This window comes from Bactrocera dorsalis, chromosome 2 (assembly GCF_023373825.1).
Source record: "Bactrocera dorsalis isolate Fly_Bdor chromosome 2, ASM2337382v1, whole genome shotgun sequence".
In the NCBI taxonomy this organism is placed as follows: domain Eukaryota; kingdom Metazoa; phylum Arthropoda; class Insecta; order Diptera; family Tephritidae; genus Bactrocera; species Bactrocera dorsalis.
Genome location: NC_064304.1, coordinates 70,854,381 through 70,875,012, shown reverse-complemented (window position 1 = coordinate 70,875,012; position 20,632 = coordinate 70,854,381). Strand labels below are relative to the sequence as shown.

Sequence of the window (20,632 nt, the reverse complement as noted above, 5' to 3'; positions counted from 1 at the left end):
GGTGTCATGAATTCAGATATTATTGGTTTGATATTCGAAACAGAATTTGAATGGGTTTTGGGCGTCACGGAAACAAATTTTATCGGTTTTCTTGGCAGAAACAAATCAAGAAGATAGTCGGACACAGTTTTGAAATATAAGTTAAGAAATCAAGTTATTTTATTGTTACGAATTAATTTATCTTTATTTCTATAGAAGAAAACATGAGAATAAAACACGAAATGTCTTAATTATTGAGTTTTCGAGAAAAAATGCGGATATTTAAGAGGAAAGTTTGCTTTAGAGGCTTAATAAAATCGTTTTTTGGTTTTTTTTGGAGGGAAATAAATTATTGATTAAAGCGAAATTTCTAGGGTTTATAGTTATATATTTAAACATCTTCCGAAAATTTTTGTGATACGAAATCTTTTACATTTTGCCTTTGGGAAGCAATTGTAAGATGCTTCTCACATGTACATATGCCAGACGGCGGGCAGGATGCAGGTCGAGATTTCTATCGGAAACAAAAAAATCAAAGAGATTCATATTATTTTATAACTTATGTTCAAATTAATTTAGGAAGATAAAAAAAAATGTAAAATTCTAAAAAGTTTTAAAATTTGAAAAAAGTGGTTTTGGATAAAAAAAAATTTACTTTAAATATATGTTCAATCTTAACTTTTCTTAGTTTTTTTAGTTTAAATAGAAGATAATTTAATGCCAAAGATAATAAATTTTGCCTCAATTCCATATGACGTTCAGTTTTTTTTCTACCCTGCCCGCCAATTAAGAAAAATCGCAAAAATGAAAAACCGAGAAATCGCGCGTCAAAGTTTTCGCTCTCTACCCAAACGCTCTTATACATATGTATCTGCTAAACGCTCGGTCATTATTTCCCTTCTAGCTTCGACAATATTTCGAATTCTCATCTATAACTTTGGGGAAATATTCTTAATAATTTTTAAAGAAAAATTTAATTTTTTAAAGGTTCTAAAGCAGGTTCTCCTCTTAAAGAAGATTTACAAAACAATAAACGTAATTTAACACCCAAATGCGTCTTTATTCATTCGATAAATATTATCTTTTAAAAACTCATTAAAAACTTTAAAGGGATTGCTTCCAAATGTATTCATTTGCAAGTTTTGTCACATTAGTAAGCAGCTGATTCGAATATTGGTTTTGCGTATGTTCGAAAAGACAAAAATTCAATCAGATTATGTGACACCATTTAAAATCAGAATTGGTTTGCAATTCTGACAGCTAAGCAGTTCTGTCTTGGATTTCACAACACCCCTGATTATTTATTTGATATTCGAAACAGAATTTGTATCGGTTTTGGGTGCCACGGAAACCAATTTTATCGGTTTTGCTTTCAGAAACAATGCAAGAAGATAGTCGCACACGGATTTGAAATGTAAGTTAACAAATCAAGTTATTTTATTGTTACGAATTGATTTATCTTTATTTCTATAGGAACACAAATATAAAACACAAAATGTCTTAATCATTGAGTTTTTGGAAAAAAAATCCGGGTATTTAAAGATAATAGATTTACAAAACGTAATAAACGTAATTTAACACCCAAATGCGTCTTTATTCATTCGATAGATGTTATCTCTTAAAATCTTCCTTTAATTCGAAACTTATTAAAAACTTTAATAGAATTGCTTCCAAATGAATTCATTTGCAAGTTTTGTCACGAATATTGGTTTTGCGTATGTTCGAAAAGGTTAAAATCCAATCAAATTCTGTGACACCATTGAAAATCAGAATTGGTATGCAATTTTGACAGCTAAGCAATTCTGTCTTGGATTTCGCAACACCCCTATATATTAAGTTTTAATAGCAGTAATATAAATAACGTAATAGTCTTAAAATTCTAGGCTATATATTTAATCATAAGTATACATGGAATGACCACAGGGACATTTAATAATACTTAATCTACTTTGATGTGATAAACAAAGCTGTTTATCATACAATTTTTTATCAAAATAGAATAGATTAGACAAGTAAATGAGGATTTTGCACAGCGACCTCTATTGTGCCCTCCTCTAACTCACAACGTCTGAACTAGCCCCAGCAAATTGATGTGTTCCAATATACTGCTAGGTGCTATTGAGGCAATGTGATCCCTATTTGGAAACATGGTTCCAAGGGCCTTAATCCTGCGCCTACAAACTGCAGTGCAGTCCATTAGCAGGTGCTCTGATGTTTCAGACTTCAAGTCGCAGAAGCGGCAATTTGCACAAGAAGCTGGGCCCATGTTAAATAAGTGCTTCTTGAGAAGGAGACCAGTAGCCTGAGTTTTTCCCTTGGGAGGTTGATTACATATTTAAACCTTTTGAGGTTGTATCATTCATTAGCAACTTTGCATGGCGCATGCGCGGGAGTTGTTGCGAATGCTTCTCCCTACCCACTGTTTCATCATTACGGAGCAGCTCCTTTGTCTGGGGACCAACCGCTATGAAAGGTTCTGGTCCTACCAAGTTGGTGGATGCTGCAGAGCGGGCAAGCCTGTCACCCAAATAAGATGCACTTGGCTAAATTTTAAAAGACTATTCAGTCGTTCTATACACTCCTGCACCAATAGTGATTTTATCTCGTACGAAGAGATCGTTTTGAGTGCCGCTTGGCTATCGCTTAGTATAGTTATACGTTCATTGCGATAGTTGCGTTTGAGGTTTAACTCGACTTATAGCAAATACCTTGGAATATGCTCGGAGACTTACCCACAGATATGGAGAGTTTTGCACGTAGTACTGCGACCCCTGCGCCAATTCCCTCCGACGTTTTCGAGCCATTGGTGTACCACCTGATTGTACTGTCCCTAAGCAGTACCTCTAGAGCCGAGTCGCTCCATTCGGCCTTGCTGCTGAGGGTAATCTTAAACCTTCTAGTGAAGTTCACCTTTTTGGTAATGCTATCCCTAGGGAGAAGAGCCAGTGGTATGACGCCACTTAGCTCTTATATACGTTGGGAAGACATTACCTTACCTTTGCTGTCATCTGAAGCACAGTGTGTTGGCGACTTGACAAATTATATATAATTGAGTTCCATCAGACTCCTTCGGACATGTGCGCATAGATTCCGACATGCAGACGCAGGCGAGTCTTTGCAACTTCGATAGTTGAAGTCCTACTGATGCTATGCTTTCGGAGCCCAACCCACCGCTCTATAAGTGATAATTGGTCGCACTTCCATGGTGTGCAACCATCTGAAAATCCTTGGTTTTACACCCCCGGGATTTACCAGCAACCAGCTGGTACGACGAGGAGTGCCGTGTCGCAGCGGAGAGAAAACAGGCTGCCTACCTCGCAACGTTACGATCGACCACAACACGTGCGGGATGGGATAGATACCGAGAGTTGAAGAGGGAAGCGAGACGCATTTGTAGACAGAAAAAGAAAGAGGCCGAAATGCGTGAGTACGAAGGGCTTGATAAGCTGGCCGACAGGGGTAATGCTCGAAAATTCTACCAAAAGATGCGGCGGCTTACAGAAGGTTTCAAGACCGGAGCATACTCATGTAGAACCCCCCAAGGTGATCTAGTCACCGATGCCCAGAGCATACTTAAATTATGGAGGGAACACTTCTCCAGCCTGCTGAATGGCAGTGAACACACAACGCCAGGAGAAGACGAACCCGATTCCCCAATCGATGACGATGGAAAAGACGTTCCATTGCCCGACCAAGAAGAAGTTCGAATAGCAATTACCCGCCTGAAGAACAACAAAGCGGCGGGGGCGGATGGATTGCCAGCCGAGCTATTCAAACACGGCGGCGAAGAACTGATAAGGAGCATGCATCAGCTTCTTTGTAAAATATGGTCGGACGAAAGCATGCCCAACGATTGGAATTTAAGTGTGCTATGCCCAATCCATAAAAAAGGAGACCCCACAATCTGCGCCAATTACCGTGGGATTAGCCTCCTTAATATCGCGTATAAGGTTCTATCGAGCGTATTGTGTGAAAGATTAAAGCCCACCGTCAACAAACTGATTGGACCTTATCAGTGTGGCTTCAGACCTGGTAAATCAACAACCGACCAGATATTCACCATGCGCCAAATCTTGGAAAAGACCCGTGAAAAAAGAATCGACACTCACCACCTATTCGTCGATTTCAAAGCTGCTTTCGACAGCACGAAAAGGAGCTGCCTTTATGCCGCGATGTCTGAATTTGGTATCCCCGCAAAACTAATACGGCTGTGTAAACTGACATTGAGCGGGACCAAAAGCTCCGTCAGGATCGGGAAGGACCTCTCCGAGCCGTTCGATACCAAACGAGGTTTCAGACAAGGCGACTCCCTATCGTGCGATTTCTTCAATCTGCTGCTGGAGAAAATAGTTCGAGCTGCAGAACTTAATCGAGCAGGTACAATCTTTTATAAGAGTGTACAGCTGCTGGCGTATGCCGATGATATTGATATCATCGGTCTCAACACCCGCGCCGTTAGTTCTGCTTTCTCCAGACTGAACAAGGAAGCAACGCAAATGGGTCTGGCAGTGAACGAGGGCAAGACGAAATATCTCCTGTCATCAAACAAACAGTCGTCGCACTCGCGACTTGGCACTCACGTCACTGTTGACAGTCATAACTTTGAAGTTGTAGATAATTTCGTCTATCTTGGAACCAGCGTAAACACCACCAACAATGTCAGCTTTGAAATCCAACGCAGGATAACTCTTGCCAACAGGTGCTACTTCGGACTGAGTAGGCAATTGAGAAGCAAAGTCCTCTCTCGACAGACAAAAACCAAACTCTATAAGTCTCTCATAATTCCCGTCCTGCTATATGGTGCAGAGGCTTGGACGATGACAACAGCAGATGAGTCGACGTTGCGAGTTTTCGAGAGAAAAATTCTGCGAAAGATTTATGGTCCTTTGCGCGTTGGCCACGGCGAATATCGCATTCGATGGAACGATGAGCTGTACGAGATATACGGCGATATTGACATAGTTCAGCGAATTAAAAGACAGCGGCTACGCTGGCTAGGTCATGTTGTCCGAATGGACGAAAACACTCCAGCTCTGAAAGTATTCGACGCTGTACCCGCCGGGGGAAGCAGAGGAAGAGGAAGACCTCCACTCCGTTGGAAGGACCAAGTGGAGAAGGACCTGGCTTCGCTTGGAATATCCAATTGGCGCCACGTAGCGAAGAGAAGAAACGACTGGCGCGCTGTTGTTGACTCGGCTATAATCGCGTAAGCGGTGTCTACGCCAGTAAAGAAGAAGAAGGATTTACCAGCAAGCCGATTGCACACCATCAGTGTCTTTGGTCCATGGTCAGGTCAACATGCTGCTTCCATCGCAACATGAAATCCAGCCTGAGACCCAGGTATTTGACCGTATATATTGGTCACCTCTATCTTTCTGCCTCCAATCGTAAACATATTGGCTGAAGCTGGTTTACCTACCTTAGAAAACAAGTTACACTTCATCACAAAAGGCGTGTCTACTAAACTGACCTTCGCAAAAGGATCATCTACCAAAGCTGCCCTCAAAAATATATTTCAAACATAAAGTGCAAGCCCTTACAAGCTCCAGCCTTACAAAAGCTATTCGATGCGGCAAAAGAAATGGATGATCCTGCTGCCATCCCAGCAGTTGCCCGCTTTCGTGCTCCTCCATGTAATCTAACCCAATCTTGCGTTATTTTGGACTTGATCATATACATATAAAAAAGAAAGCACATCACCTAAAGTTTATTCACAACTTTTTTCGGAAATTTTAAGAAATTACACTAATTGGAAAACTCTCTACACTGATGGTTCTAAGCAGCGTTGTTAATAACTATGCAACAATTACGTTTGCTATACTAGCATCTTTTGCCTCAGTATTTTTAGCAGAAGCAGCACGCTTGCCACTGACACGATTTGCCGAATCAGAAATATACATACCGCCAATGTAGGAAAAATTAAACTCTCATGGATACTCAGTCATATCGGCATACAAGGAAACACACTAGCAGATTCCGAAGCAAAATTAGCAACTACATCTCCTTTAAATCTTAAAAATAGCATTAACAACAAGTAAGGAAGGGCTAAGGTCGGGTGCAACCCAACATTTTATACTTTTGCAAGAATCAAAGCCATTGAAATACTATAAGATGTAAACCCAATCATATATAGTAGTCAATATTATTTATATAGCGTCTAGACCAAGTTTTCGCCCAAATTTATCTAATTTAGGCAAAAAGATACAATGTTATGAATAAAACACGCTCTCTTATTTTCATTGAGATAACTCAGATGTTGGTCAATATATGCGGTACAAAGTGACCCTGAAGTCCGAAAATCTTTATATTAGGTATATGGGGGTAAAGGCTAAGTATGTGACCCGATTCAACCCATTTTTGGTTTATAGACATACCATTATGAGAGAAGGATTACCGATTAATTTCAGTTATTATATACTTATATATCAAACATTGACCGACCTTTGGGTCAAACGTCAACTACAATTACCGGGGTGTACCTAAGGGCTTGAACAGTTTTTATTGAATTTACAAAATGTTTGTAATTAATTGGAAATTAAAATTGTGCTATATGAGAAGTAGGTGTTGTTGTTGTCAGATTTCATCCATTTTCACAATAGGGCAATAGGGATTTCACCAAATATGGGTGGTGCCACGCCCATCATCTTTGTGGTAAAATTTAATATTTCTGGCGTATTTAGTTATTGATTTATCGAGCTTTTAGTAGTTTTTAACGGTAGCGTTACATGGGTAATGAGCGGGGTTATCATACAGATTTGCCCCAGCAAATTTGGTTGTATATACATATGTATATAACCCTATATCTATCTCGATTAGTTTTAGGTGATACGTACAACCGTTAGGTGAAAAAACTGGCTGGTTCAGAAGTAAAATCGGGTTATACTCGTACTAAGCTTGTATGGATATGAAAATTTTTTCTTATTTCTTTCTATTTTTTAATTACTAAAAATTTCAAATGATTCTTACATGAATTTTGAACCAATGCTTTTGATTTGAAATATAATTTTTGTATTTATGACTTGAATTGAATTGAATAATGAGATAAAAACTATCCTATGTCCTTGCATTGGTTCTAAGCTAATTCCCACCAATTTTCAGCCAAACGGGTCAACCGTTCTTGAGTTATAAATGTTTATTTATGTCATTATTTTACAATATTAATCTTAGGGGTTTCACATAGTCTCATAAAGTTATAACGATCCAAAATAAAGCGTTCAGAGTTGCATTTGCGTAAACTTATTTTAGTATGCAATCCAACAGCAAATTTTTTAAACTACTAGTATAGAAATTTATTATTTTACGACACGTTGTGAGTACACAATTTGTTGTTTATTAAATTTAAAGAAGACAAGTAAGGAAGGGCTAAGTTCGGGTGTCACCGAACATTTTATACTCTCGCATGATAAAGTGATAATCGAGATTTCATTATCCGTTATTTACACATTTTTTTATTTTGTTGTAAAATTAATTAGAATTAAATTCTGAGAGATTTACCGACATTTTCGGTGAAAAATTAGGTTACGTTAGGTTAGACACTGAGTTCTTCGTGTTCGATATCAGGGACCTTGAAAAGTTATAGTCCGATCACGACAATTTTTCCACAAGGGATACCTCAGCTCAAATACCGTATTTGTGTAAAGTTTTATTCCGCTATCATCATTGGTTCCTAATGTATATATTATACAGAGAAGGCACCAGATGGAATTCAAAATAGCGTTATATTGGAAGAAGGCGTGGTTGTGAACCGATTTCACCCATATTTCGTACATGTCATCAGGGTGTTAGGAAAATATTATATACCGAATTTCATTGAAATCGGTTGAGTAGTTCCTGAGATATGGTTTTTGGTCCATAAGTGGGCGACGCCACGCCCATTTTCTATTTATAAAAAAAGTCTGGGTGCAGCTTCCTTCTGCCATTTCTTCCGTCAAATTTAGTGTTTCTGACGTTTTTTGTTAGTCGGTTAACGCACTTTTAGTGATTTTCAACATAACCTTTGTATGGGAGGTGGGCGTGGTTATTATCCGATTTCTTCCATTTTTGAACTGTATATGGAAATGCCTGAAGGAAACGACTCTATAGAGTTTGGTTGACATAGCTATAGTAGTTTCCGAGATATGTACAAAAAACGGGGCCACGCCCACTTTTCGAAAAGAATTACTTCCAAATATGCTCCTCCCTAATGCGATGCTTTGTGCCAAATTTCACTTTAATATCTTTATTTATGGCTTAGTTATGACACTTTATAGGTTTTCGGTTTCCGCCATTTTGTGAGCGTGGCAGTTGGCCGATTTTGCCCATCTTCGAACTTAACCTTCTTATGGAGCCAAGAAATACGTGTACCAAGTTTCACAATGATATCTCAATTTTTACTCAAGCTACAGCTTGCACGGACGGACGGACGGACAGACAGACATCCGGATTTCAACTCTACTCGTCACCCTGATCACTTTGGTATATATAACCCTATATCTGACTCTTTTAGTTTTAGGACTTACAAACAACCGTTATGTGAACAAAACTATAAATCTCTCCTTAGCAACTTTGTTGCGAGAGTATAAAAATATCCATATGCATGGAAAAATTGTTTATACTCACACTTTATTTTATTGAAACTAAAATTGCTAAAGAAAGATATAGGGATTAAAGCGAAAAAGACAAATTTCAGCGAATGGCTCATATTTGCTTATTATCATATGGCAGCGCTCCATTTCCTCACAATTGTTAGCACAATAATCATTCTTACTACGAGTGCAAAAAGTTATTTTTGAAATAGAGATTTCTTACTTATAAAACCTACAAAAAGTGTAAATTTTGAATTTGTTTAAATGTTTACAGTTTAATTAAATGAATTTGAAATGAAAATGTGGATAAAGTGTGTTAAATGTAGTGAAATAGCTTATTGAAATATTTGAATTTTGGGAATTTTTGAACTTTAAAGTCGAATAACTCATAAACTATGCGTTTACTATATACATACTTTTAAATGAAGATGACTTCCTCTTTTCCCACTGATTATTTATTGAAAAGAATGGAACAAAAGCATTTTTGCACTATTTAATATTACGTAAATGGATAGAAAAAATTTATTACAAATCGAAGAAACATGCACTTTAAACAGCTAAATTTATGAACTTTAAATGCAAATATCTGAAAAACTATAACACAGCGGTACCTGTAAATTCACCCTAAATATATGTATGTACATGTCGTCACATAAAATGCAAAACACCGTATCATCAAAATAAAATCTAGAATTGCAAGACCAAACTATAACAAATTTTATAACCAAAATAGGCGTTTGGTTTCTATGTGAGTGGTTTCTATATAGAAATATTATATCGTTTTTCCATCGCCTGTAAACATATGAAAAGTTATGATACGTGATTTTGCATTTTAGGTGACAAATCGCGAGTAAGTGTAGAATTTACAGTAATTCGGAGAAATGTGCATTAGATGTATTTTTGGGTTTTAAATGCAAACATCTCAAAAAATAAAAGTCCGCTACATTTTATAAATTTTCTTAATCTGAAGAACTTCATCTAACCGTACGCATTCATTTGGGTAAATTTTAGAATAGTATGCCCGGATTTCGGGGTTAAAATGGGTATGTACGGATAGAGGAGGTCCTCTTGATTAAGAAAATATATATATTAGACTGTGCCAAATAAAAAATTTTTTTTTTTTTCGGTCCCATATCAAAATTTCGTTGAGAGTCACGAAAAAGAAATTGTGTCAAAATTTGAGCCCTTTATCTTCATTTTTCAGCTAGCGCTCGCAAAAATAAGAATTTTCGTCAAAAAATGTTTTTTTTCATTCATTTTTTGGTTATAAATAATTTAAAATACCAAATATAAAAAAACCCTTGGTATGGTTTTGTAGGAAATTAAATTCTCTACAAAAATGATCCTTTCTCGAATTTATAGAATCAACACCGTTTTTTTATTGCTCATTCAATTACAATTTGAACAACTTCTAGCGGTTCCAAAATTGAATAGTGGAACAGGATTCAATCAAGCTCAGTCGATTGTCGGAGAGTTGAAACGATGGAACGTTGTTAATAATGTTAAAGGAATGTGCTTTGACACTGCCTACGTTAACTCAGGTGTGTTATTATTGTACAATTACAATAAAACTATGTGCTCTAAGCCAAAACTTATGCTTTACCGTCATTTAGTTTTTCTCATTGATTTTTCGTGTTGATCATTATTGACTGTGTTTAAAGGTGATGAGAATGGAGCAGCAGTATACATTGAGAAAGCTTTGAATAAAAAATCGATCTGGTTTCCGTGTCGACATCATATTTATGAGCTAGTCTTAAAAAGTGTTGCAGAAGTTGTCTGGCCTGTGTCTTGTGGTCCAAGTGCTGCAGTTTTCAATCGATTCAAGCAAGAATGGTCAACAATTGATCAGTCCCAGTATGAAACAGGAATGGATGATCAAAGCGTCAAGCAAATTTTGTGTGAAAAAAAAACAAGATATTTTGGAATTTATTCAATATCAAATGAAGGTAACCTTATACAACGAAATGTAATTTTATTTTTATACCACAAATATCGTCAACCGATCGATCAAAGTAATCTGATTATTTTAGGAATTTCAACCTAGAGGAGATTATAAGGAGCTCTTAACTTTGGCTTGTATATTTTTGGGAGAAGTTCCACCTCAAGGTATTTCTTTCAAGACTCCTGGAGCACACCATCATGCTCGATGGCTATCAAAAGCAATTTACTGCTTAAAAATTTATTTATTCAAAAGTCAATTTAAACTTGCTAAAGTCGAGCTTCCCAAACTAACAGAAATTTGTATTTTTATTGTCGATGTTTATATCAAAGGCTGGTATAATGCACCAATCAGTATCTATGCTCCGTATCAGGATTTTATGTTCTTGAATAGCTTATTAGATTTTAAACGCATAAACGTGAAATTTTCCGAAGCTGCATCAACTAAATTTCTTAGACATCTCTGGTACTTGTCGGAGGATCATGTGGCATTATCATTCTTCGATGAAAGAATACCATCGACCATCAAGACAAAAATGGTTCAAGCAATAACAAATCAATTAAGTATGACAGAAAATACGAGGAAGTTATGTTTAAAACAAGACGATTTAAAAACATTTGGCTCAAAAGATATTAGTGATTTTATTACTCAAAAATTGATGATTTTGTTTGAGAATTTCGGTTTATCTACAAGTTTTCTGGATTTACCTGTAGATCAATGGGAGTTCGATGATGGGTACCAAGCTTCTTTAGAAACTGTTCGATCAATTAAAGTCGTAAATGATATTGCCGAAAGAGCTGTAGCGCTAATTGACAAATATAATGATAGTCTCACTTGTGATGAAGAACAGAAGCAGTTTTTATTACAAGTTGTTGCTGAACATCGCAAAAAATATCCTAATTGTAATAAACGAAATCTATGTGAGTAATATGTTTACTTGGATTTCATAATTGACTTTAAAGTCATTCGAGTAAATATCTTATCAGCCTCTTTTATTACAAGATCAAAAATATATTTGTCATTATAATTTTATGTCAGAGGACATAAGATCTTTTAGAGAAAATATGTAAGATCTTAACAATTAATGAAACATGTGAATAAAAATAATAAAATATAATAGCTCATTATTTTTTTACTTAATGTAATCCTTTTAAGATAGTAGTAACTACTATCTAATTCTAACATACCAATGATTTTTCATAAAATCGAAAATTTGTGGAATTCTGACTCTAAACATGAATTTAACTAAGCTTTGACACAATAATAAGGACAAAAGCAAAAAAAGATAAAATTAGCATAAAATTCATTATTTTAAAAATAAAACATATTAACAGCTTAAGAGTATAAAAACTGCTTGTTTAGATCATAAACATTCCTAGAAAAATTGATTTAGTTTGTTTTTTTCGTTGGAAAGAAGTTTAATTAGTGTTTATCAATAATTGAAAATAAAAATCATAGAACAAATTGTAATTGAATGAGCAATAAAAAAACGGTGTTGATTCTATAAATTCGAGAAAGGATCATTTTTGTAGAGAATTTAATTTCCTACAAAACCCTACCAAGGGTTTTTTTATATTTGGTATTTTAAATTATTTATAACATAAAAATGAATGAAAAAAAAACATTTTTTGACGAAAATTCTTATTTTTGCGAGCGCTAGCTGAAAAATGAAGATAAAGGGCTCAAATTTTGACACAATTTCTTTTTCGTGACTCTCAACGAAATTTTGATATGGGACCGAAAAAAAAAAAAAAATTATTTGGCACAGTCTAATACATATATATGTATATAGTTGGGCTGATTTATGGTTTTTGAGATGATTGCATTTAAAGTTCAAAAATTCAACTATTTAAAAAGCGTGTTTTCCTATTTATAATGAATTTTATCGTTATATTTTTAACTTTTACATCCACTAACACTTCACTAGATCGTTTCTAACCATGTATTTTATATTAAATAGTGCAAAAATAACCTGTATCCAACATTTAATTTTTGTTAATTTATTTTTGTTCGTACAATAACAAAAGGGTTGCATTTTAATTACTTTACAGAAGAACCAAAAGAAATAAAGAAAACAAATAATACCCCAATGACAGGAAATATATTAGTTTTCCGCATAGAATTTTTTCTGCATTCGGCCGCGCTTCCAAAAAAATAACCCTGGTTCGGACCAACACCTGGGCGTGCTCAGTTCTTTTTTGCATTCAACTCCTTTTTGCGTTGGCGGCCTTCGGCCGTGCTTCATAAAATAACCCTCGGTCGGACCAATACCTTGGCGTGCTCAGTTCTTTTGCGTTGAACTCCTCTTTGCGTTGGAGGCCTTTGGCCGCGCTTCAAAAAAAATAACCCTTTGTCGGACCAAAGTTATTTTATTTAATTATATTAAAAATTTCCAATTGCGAAAACACACCGGTTTTAATTAAGGCACGCGAATATAGTATAATAAAAATTTGAGTTCCATTGAAATCAATATACCGTTAATACAGAAGTAACCCAACCAACATTTTTTTTTTTATAATACTAACGTATTACTCCATTATTAAAATATAGTCACGATTCCGATTACTTTGGCGGAATTTCCGTATAAATGGGGTATGTACGGATAGGGGAGCTTCTCCAGAGGAGGAATTTAAAAAAAAAAATATATAAAAATAACTGATATTTTTTAAAATATTCACGTTTAAAAGTTAAAAAATTTTCACTAGGAACACACGTTATTTTTCCATGTTTCACTAATTTTTTTTTACGTTTTTTACTATGTATATTCAAATATACACTCTAAGCATTGAAATAAGTTCACATTTATTTTGTAATTATTCAACTAAATTTAGTTATTTAAAAATCACTCGTCAAATTTATGGCTGAAAAGTTTAGAGTGCTTTTATTTATGAGGAAAACCAGGGGTCGAATCGTTACATCCGTGCACGGATCGGCAAACATACGAAAGAAAATTACGTGATACGTCAATCGTATGCGGTGATTGGCATTATGACATACGATAGCAAACGGATCGTAATGTATTCTCAATTCACAATAGTTTTTAAATTCCACATTGCTTTGGATCGTATTTTTAGGTCACAATAGATGTGGAACTGTAAAACTGTTGCGAAATTTTCAATAAACTTACAAAAAAGCTAATTAAATATCATAATGAATTCATGTTTGTTTTTTTATTTGAGCTCTAGTGAAAGTAAAGGGCATACAAAAATAGTACGGAGGTAGCTAGGAGTTCGTAGCAATAGCGTAGGTATAAAAAAAATTATGCATCCTCATTAATAAAATTTTCTTTGTAGATGTATCGTTGAACAAAGCATTGAAATCTTAAAAACACGGTGGAGTATTTGAAGATTTGACAAGAGAGGAAGGTATTACCTCACAAAAGTGGAAGATTTGATAACATTTGTGAGGCATTACATACATCTGCATAAAATTTACAATTAGTTACGACCCTCAAAAATTGCGATTCTTATCACACACAAGAAATGGATAACGGGGTAGCGAACCGCTTCACCGCAATGGACCAAATAAATAATTTTAATTCAAAAATGTATATATCCTTATTTTTGCAAATAATTTTATTTTTATTGGCAACTAAAATACAAAAATTTGATCACATAAATAATTTTTTATTAATTTTTAATGAGATATTCCATTCATTGGTTTCTTGTTTATGTTCCTTATTCCTAAAAATTATAAAAAACTTGAAATTTAAAAAAATTTTGCTCACACTTCCATAAATTTGTAACGGGTGATTTTTTTGAGGTTAAGATGCTGTTGGACGCAACGTTACGGTGAATGGCGATCGCTATCGTTCGATGCTAACAAACTTTTTGTTGCCAAAAATGGAAGAACTGAACTTGGTTGACATGTGGTTTCAACAAGATGGCGCTACATGCCACACAGCTCGCGATTCTATGGCCATTTTGAGGGAAAACTTCGGACAACAATTCATCTCAAGAAATGGACCCGTAAGTTGGCCACCAAGATCATGCGATTTAACGCCTTTAGACTATTTTTTGTGGGGCTACGTCAAGTCTAAAGTCTACAGAAATAAGCCAGCAACTATTCCAGCTTTGGAAGACAACATTTCCGAAGAAATTCGGGCTATTCCGGCCGAAATGCTCGAAAAAGTTGCCCAAAATTGGACTTTCCGAATGGACCACCTAAGACGCAGCCGCGGTCAACATTTAAATGAAATTATCTTCAAAAAGTAAATGTCATGAACCAATCTAACGTTTCAAATAAAGAACCGATGAGATTTTGCAAATTTTATGCGTTTTTTTTTTTTTAAAAGTTATCAAGCTCTTAAAAAATCACCCTTTATATTACGATTGGTAATTTGCGTTCGAACGACCATTCGAACGAACGGATACGTTTATATACTCGTTCACGTGTGTCATCATGCCAGATTACGATAGAAGCGTTACGATCACGTATATAAGCGTTACGATCACGTATGTCATAATACGAAATACAGACTTTTACGTGACGAGTGATACGTTCACGTATGTAACGATTCGACCCCAGAATTGCCACACCTTAAAAACCAAAAGTGAAGGATTTTTCAGCGTTTTCTTTGTTTGTACTTTCGAGTGATTCTTTTTTCTTTATTAACTACTAGCAACCCGCCCGGCTTCGCACGGAAATAAAATAAAAGGCCTATGTCACTCACTGAAAAAATGATTAAAATCGATCCCGTAGTTTTGATTTATTCATTACTGCCCGTGGCCCGCACGCGTTACATTTGGAGTAAAACCCCCTTTCTTTATACCATGAAGATTTCCTTGCTATCTTTGGAATATCTAAATTCATACCCTACATTTTTTTTGCATTTTTACATATTTATTTTATTTTTACAACAACAATTAATATATTAAAGAATGTCTTTATATACAACGTTCACAGCTTTCTTGTCATTAGACAATACAAGCATGTTTTCTCTTGAGGTTACTCTTGAAAGAGCGACATACAGTGGGCCATGTGAAAGACAGTCAACGCTCAAATCTAAGCCTGCAACGTTGAAAGTTTGACCCTGCGATTTATTAATGGTCATTACAAAAGATGTCTTTACCGGAAATTGTAAACGTTTAAATTGGAATGGTAAATCCGATAGTGTCATAGGGATTCGGGGAATCAATACATCTTCTCCATACGGTCTAATTCAACACGAATGAGGTGGGGCGAGATTCCCACATAACTTCTAATGTTTCATTCGGTTGACAGCGAACAAACACACAAACAGTTTTTTTTTGGAAAAAATCGTGCTCTCGGCAGCGCTTTAAAAAATATAACCCTGACCGAGCGAATACCCGGGGTGACTGAAGTACTTTCGCGTAGTACTCCGTTCTGCGTTAAAAATAAAAAAATATATTGACTTTTTGTTATAAAGTGGTTATAATTTTTGGTTATCATGCACTCATATTGAATCAAAATTTGAGTTTGCGTCATAAATTGGATAAATTATATCTGTCAGCGATTTCCATTTATTTTTGATGATACAATGATTTGTATTTTAGGCGACGATATATTATTATATTTAATACATGAGATTTGGTTATATTTTTCGGTCATCATGCACTCATATTGAAACAAAATTTGAGTTTTCGTACTGTACTGTACACTTTACACTATATAATAATATTATTATAAAATATTACTTATTTGCTTAATAAATTTAAAAAGAAAATATCCATATGCATGTATAGAGGAATTCTTGCGAAAAAGAGGAATTTCAGCGAATTGCCTTATCATAACATGGCAGCACTCCATTTCGTTGTTATTTTTGGTAAACAAATGAAGTTCAAACGAGTGTAAAATGTAATTTTTAAAATAAAGATTTTTTTTGGTAAAAAAAACCTGCTAAAAGTGTAAAATGTGGATTTATTTAAAAGATTATAGTGTAATTTAATCAATTTGAAGAAAAAATTTGAATAAAGTGTGTTTAATGTGGTGAAATAGCTTCTTGAAATGTTCGAATTTTGCAAATTTTTGAAATATAAGGTCGAATATCTCGTAAACTAAGCGTTTGCGAACCCTGTAACCCTATATGATTTTTAATCAGGACTTTCTCTTTCCAACGGTACCTTCAAAACGCGGCGGCAAAGAAATCGGAATTGTGCCAATTATATACATAGTATAATACCATGTTCAGACCGACACTTAATCACACGATTTCGGCTGTTGAGTGGTTTATCCCACTAATCTTTTAAATTTATCAAGATTTCGCCATACAAAAATGACAGTTCCAAATCACTTCATTGAAATGATTTGAAACTGATCCACGCAAAATCTCTCAGTGCGTTTCTGATTTTGCGCCATCTACTTGTCAGCATTGGAAATCTATTGCATTATCACAGCTGATTTAGACACTACAAAGGGGAAAAAATGTAAACAAACAATTTTTTTTTAAAGCAATGAATCTAATTTCAACTGAAAATCGACTTAACAAATGAAAATATGCATCCACTATTTCTATTATATGGAAAATATTTGAAAAAGACGGCTTTTTTTTTTCAAAATACTATATGACAATCTTTTCTTTTGATAAATATTAAGCGATATGAATTCCTGAATGACAATAACAGCTGTTTTTTGATCTTTCTAACGACAGTGAGAACACTGTTGGGTTATGAAATGTGCAGTGTTAGTGGATATTAAAGTATAAAATATAAGTGTAAAATGCATTTTAAATAGTTGATTTTTTTTAACTTTAAATGCAAATATCTCAAAAACCATTAGTCTGCGGCGTATATGTATGTACATATTCTTGATGTGTAGGACCACCTCTATCCGCACATACCCATTTTAACACATTGAGTGCCATGGCTACAAGTTTTCGTGCGACACCAAAAACTTCCTGGGGTGCCATGGCTACACGTTTTCGTGCGACAGGCATTGTCTGGCCTTAGGTATTGTCATGTGTTTTTGGTTGATGCTACAGGGTTTTTTAAATGTATTTCTAGCAGCCTAATGTTTGCCCTAAATTTTGGTCCAAGTTTCATAGAGATATCTTCATTTTTGCGGTTTTTATGATAAAAACTCGTAGGTTCTTTTTAATTTTGAAAATTTATTGGAATTCATTCGATATTTCGGAAAAAAAAGTATAAAAAAGATATTGAAAAACTAAAATTAGGATATGATAACTTCAATTACATTGATTTTTACATTAATTTTTTAGATGTGTATATTTTGGAAAGCAATCAATGCACAATTGAGGAGTGTTGGGGCATTGCGGACAATACGTAGTTGTCCTTTTGATATTCTTTCTTGCTTCCTTTCGACTAAATTTTCTTTTTGCTTCAGCGTAGCATAAAACACATGCACGTCGGATGGTTTTATTAGTTTCATCTACTCTTTTTGTGATAATATGTTTTGATTTCGATACAGGCTGGGGGATGTGAGATCTAGTAAGCCCTTCGCAACGCGTTCACGGAATGTTCGTATATTAATGTTTCTATTCGTAGCTGCTTTATACACAGTATAGGCATTTACCACGGAAAGTCCAAGTGAAAGTTCAATTCCCAGCTTTCGGTACCATTTTAACCCTTTGCGAAGGGTATTTGCCATTTGGTCGGAAAGATCAATGCCTGATTTCCCCTTATATACCACAGCCAGTGGCTTTTCTGTTGCTCGTCTTTTAGGTCTCGCTCCTTGACTAGTTGAAGGCTCTGCAGGATTACGTGCTCCATCGTATAAAATGCGTAAAAAGAAAAAAAAATAAAAAATAGCAAAAAAATCGCGTCGCACATTTTCGTACGACATCGATTTTTACGATTGCAATTCCGTCGTGCAGTGCCATGTCGTAAGGAAACGTGCGACAAAAAAAAACCGTTATTAAATCCAAAATAAACCACAAAATCATCCAGGATTGGCGCGGAACTGAATATTTTCTACTTTTACACCAGTTTATAGCAAAAAATGTGCTTGGCACCCGGGGAAGGTTTTCGTCAAAACCCCTTGGCACTCAATGTGTTAATCCCGAAATCCGGGGATGCTGTTCTAAATCGCAGCCATCCATTTCGACCTAGGACTTGGGGGATGTTATTCTAAACCCCAGCTCTCTTTAATGTATATCGAACATTGAACAATGCAAGTCAGCGAAAATTGTATGTACATATATAGTTGCATACATACATATATTCTTAGTCTGGAGAACTTCACGGGATGTTATATAAAAGTTTTTTAAAACTTTTAATTGAAAGTCTAAAACTCTTAAAAATGCATCAGGGCTTCATAACCTTTATTCATAATCATAACTTACATATATAACGTAATAATTATGCTAATCAATATCCAACTCATGTTGTTTCCAGTACATGTTAAAGAATTATAAATAATAATTAAGCTACAAATTATCAACAGTCAAACTATTACACAATTAATAAACAGCACAACTTACATCCCTTTATTAACACATCGGTGCAACATCGATCTAAACGGTTTCCAAAATCATCCTCTGGAAATCTGACTTTAGGTGCAGCCATTTTAAAATAATTTCTATTTTCATATACAGAAAACTTGTATCTACATATATGGATGGTCAAGTAATAAAATTGAAAGACTAACGGGCCGTCTCGACAGGATAAAATCTATGTCTTACTAAATCTATTGCTATTGCCATTGCCAAATCTGTATGTGGGCATTTGTTATCATAACATAATCATTTGCGCAAAGGCGCAGGGTAGGTAGGTTCGAGCTGATGTAGCGCATGCTTTGAGCTCTTGAAAAACTTATTTTATCATATTGCGAAATGCAGTCGGGTAGGTAGCTGATGTAGCGCATGTTTTGAGCTCTTGAACTGTTTAAATCTTTTCTGAGGAAAATTAAAAAAGGATTACGATCCTTTTGTTTACAAATGTATTTCTGGGAAAGTAAGAATTCATATTTTTGGACTACTATAAAATAATTGTGGCATAAATTTTAAATACCAATTAAAATAATAAATTTAAAATGAGAAATGATATTTTGATTTATGCTTGTATAAATTTATTAAATTTAAGACTTTGCTCATTCCTAACCCAATTTGCACAACTATTCTGTAAATTAACAATATTAAACTAATATTAATTTTTTTGAAAAATGTTATTTTGAAAATATACTTTATTTTATTTTTATAAAATAACGCAACACAATCGTCTTAATATTCGCTCTTCTAAATTTCATATTACCGAAATGAAAATGCCGTCGGCATATGTGTAAATGGGATATGTTGCCTCTTCGAAATTTTCACAGAAATGAAAACTGCACTGTCAAACTGCTGAAGTGAAAGTTCATTGCTTTTAATATATGGGCAACACATCCCATTTAGACATATACCGGCGGCAGTTTCATTTCGGTAATATTGAATTTACCGTGCGATTCTGTAACTTGAGACAGTCTCAAGTCTCTAAATTTGAGATTTTAGGTTAGAGACAGTTTTTGAGACTTAAAACGATATTGCTATTCTGTAAGTGACAGTCACAAAATCTATTACATTTCGTTATTCAGAGATGTTTTTACACTTGAATGAAAATAAATATGTCGATAACAAATATTAAATTTTCTATAACATAATCAAAAAACATTATTATCAATTAAAATAAAAATATATGTTGACTTTGTTTCATAATGTTTACGAAATTTATGTAAAATTGATTTATTTTTCATCTTTTCGTGTTTGAGTTTCTTACAAAATATAAAGAAACGACAATCGATTAATATCTATGATGATCTCTATTCAATATATTCAAAATGGCAGACAAGAGCTCTTTTTAGTTTTGTGACCAGCTAACTACCAGGTCTCAATATAATGAGACTAACGCTAGAGACTGTTTAGTGAATAGTAACTAGTCTCAAATTGAGACTTTGCCTCAAAATGTCTCAAATAAAGACTAAAGACTGGTTACAGAATCCCGCTATTAGTAGAGCGAGTATTAAGACGGTTATGTTAAATTATAAAAATAATGTACATTTTCAAAATAATTTAATATGTTTTTCCAAAAAATTAATATTTAGTTTAATACTAGCTGACCCGGCGAACTTCGCTCCGCCCAATTTTTATTTTTTTTGGAAGTCATAGACTCGTATAACTTTACCACAAATAATATAAACTTCAAACAACGCATTTTCATTTAATGTTTTTAATGTTTGTAGCGCCATCTACTGTAACATA

The 20,632-nt window shown here is 34.6% G+C and overlaps 1 protein-coding gene across 1 annotated transcript in view; it reads right to left on the bottom strand.

Annotated features, from left to right (window-relative positions):
• LOC125776765 (MICOS complex subunit MIC10-like) overlaps positions 1 to 19,089 on the bottom strand; it is a 35,186-nt gene extending 16,097 nt beyond the window's left edge. Inside the window, exon 1 of the mRNA XM_049450334.1 lies at positions 18,881 to 19,089. Coding sequence (XP_049306291.1) covers positions 18,881 to 18,965 — 85 coding nt within the window. The 5' untranslated portion in view covers positions 18,966 to 19,089. The remainder of the gene's footprint in view (positions 1 to 18,880) is intronic.
• Between the last annotated feature and the right edge of the window lie 1,543 nt (positions 19,090 to 20,632).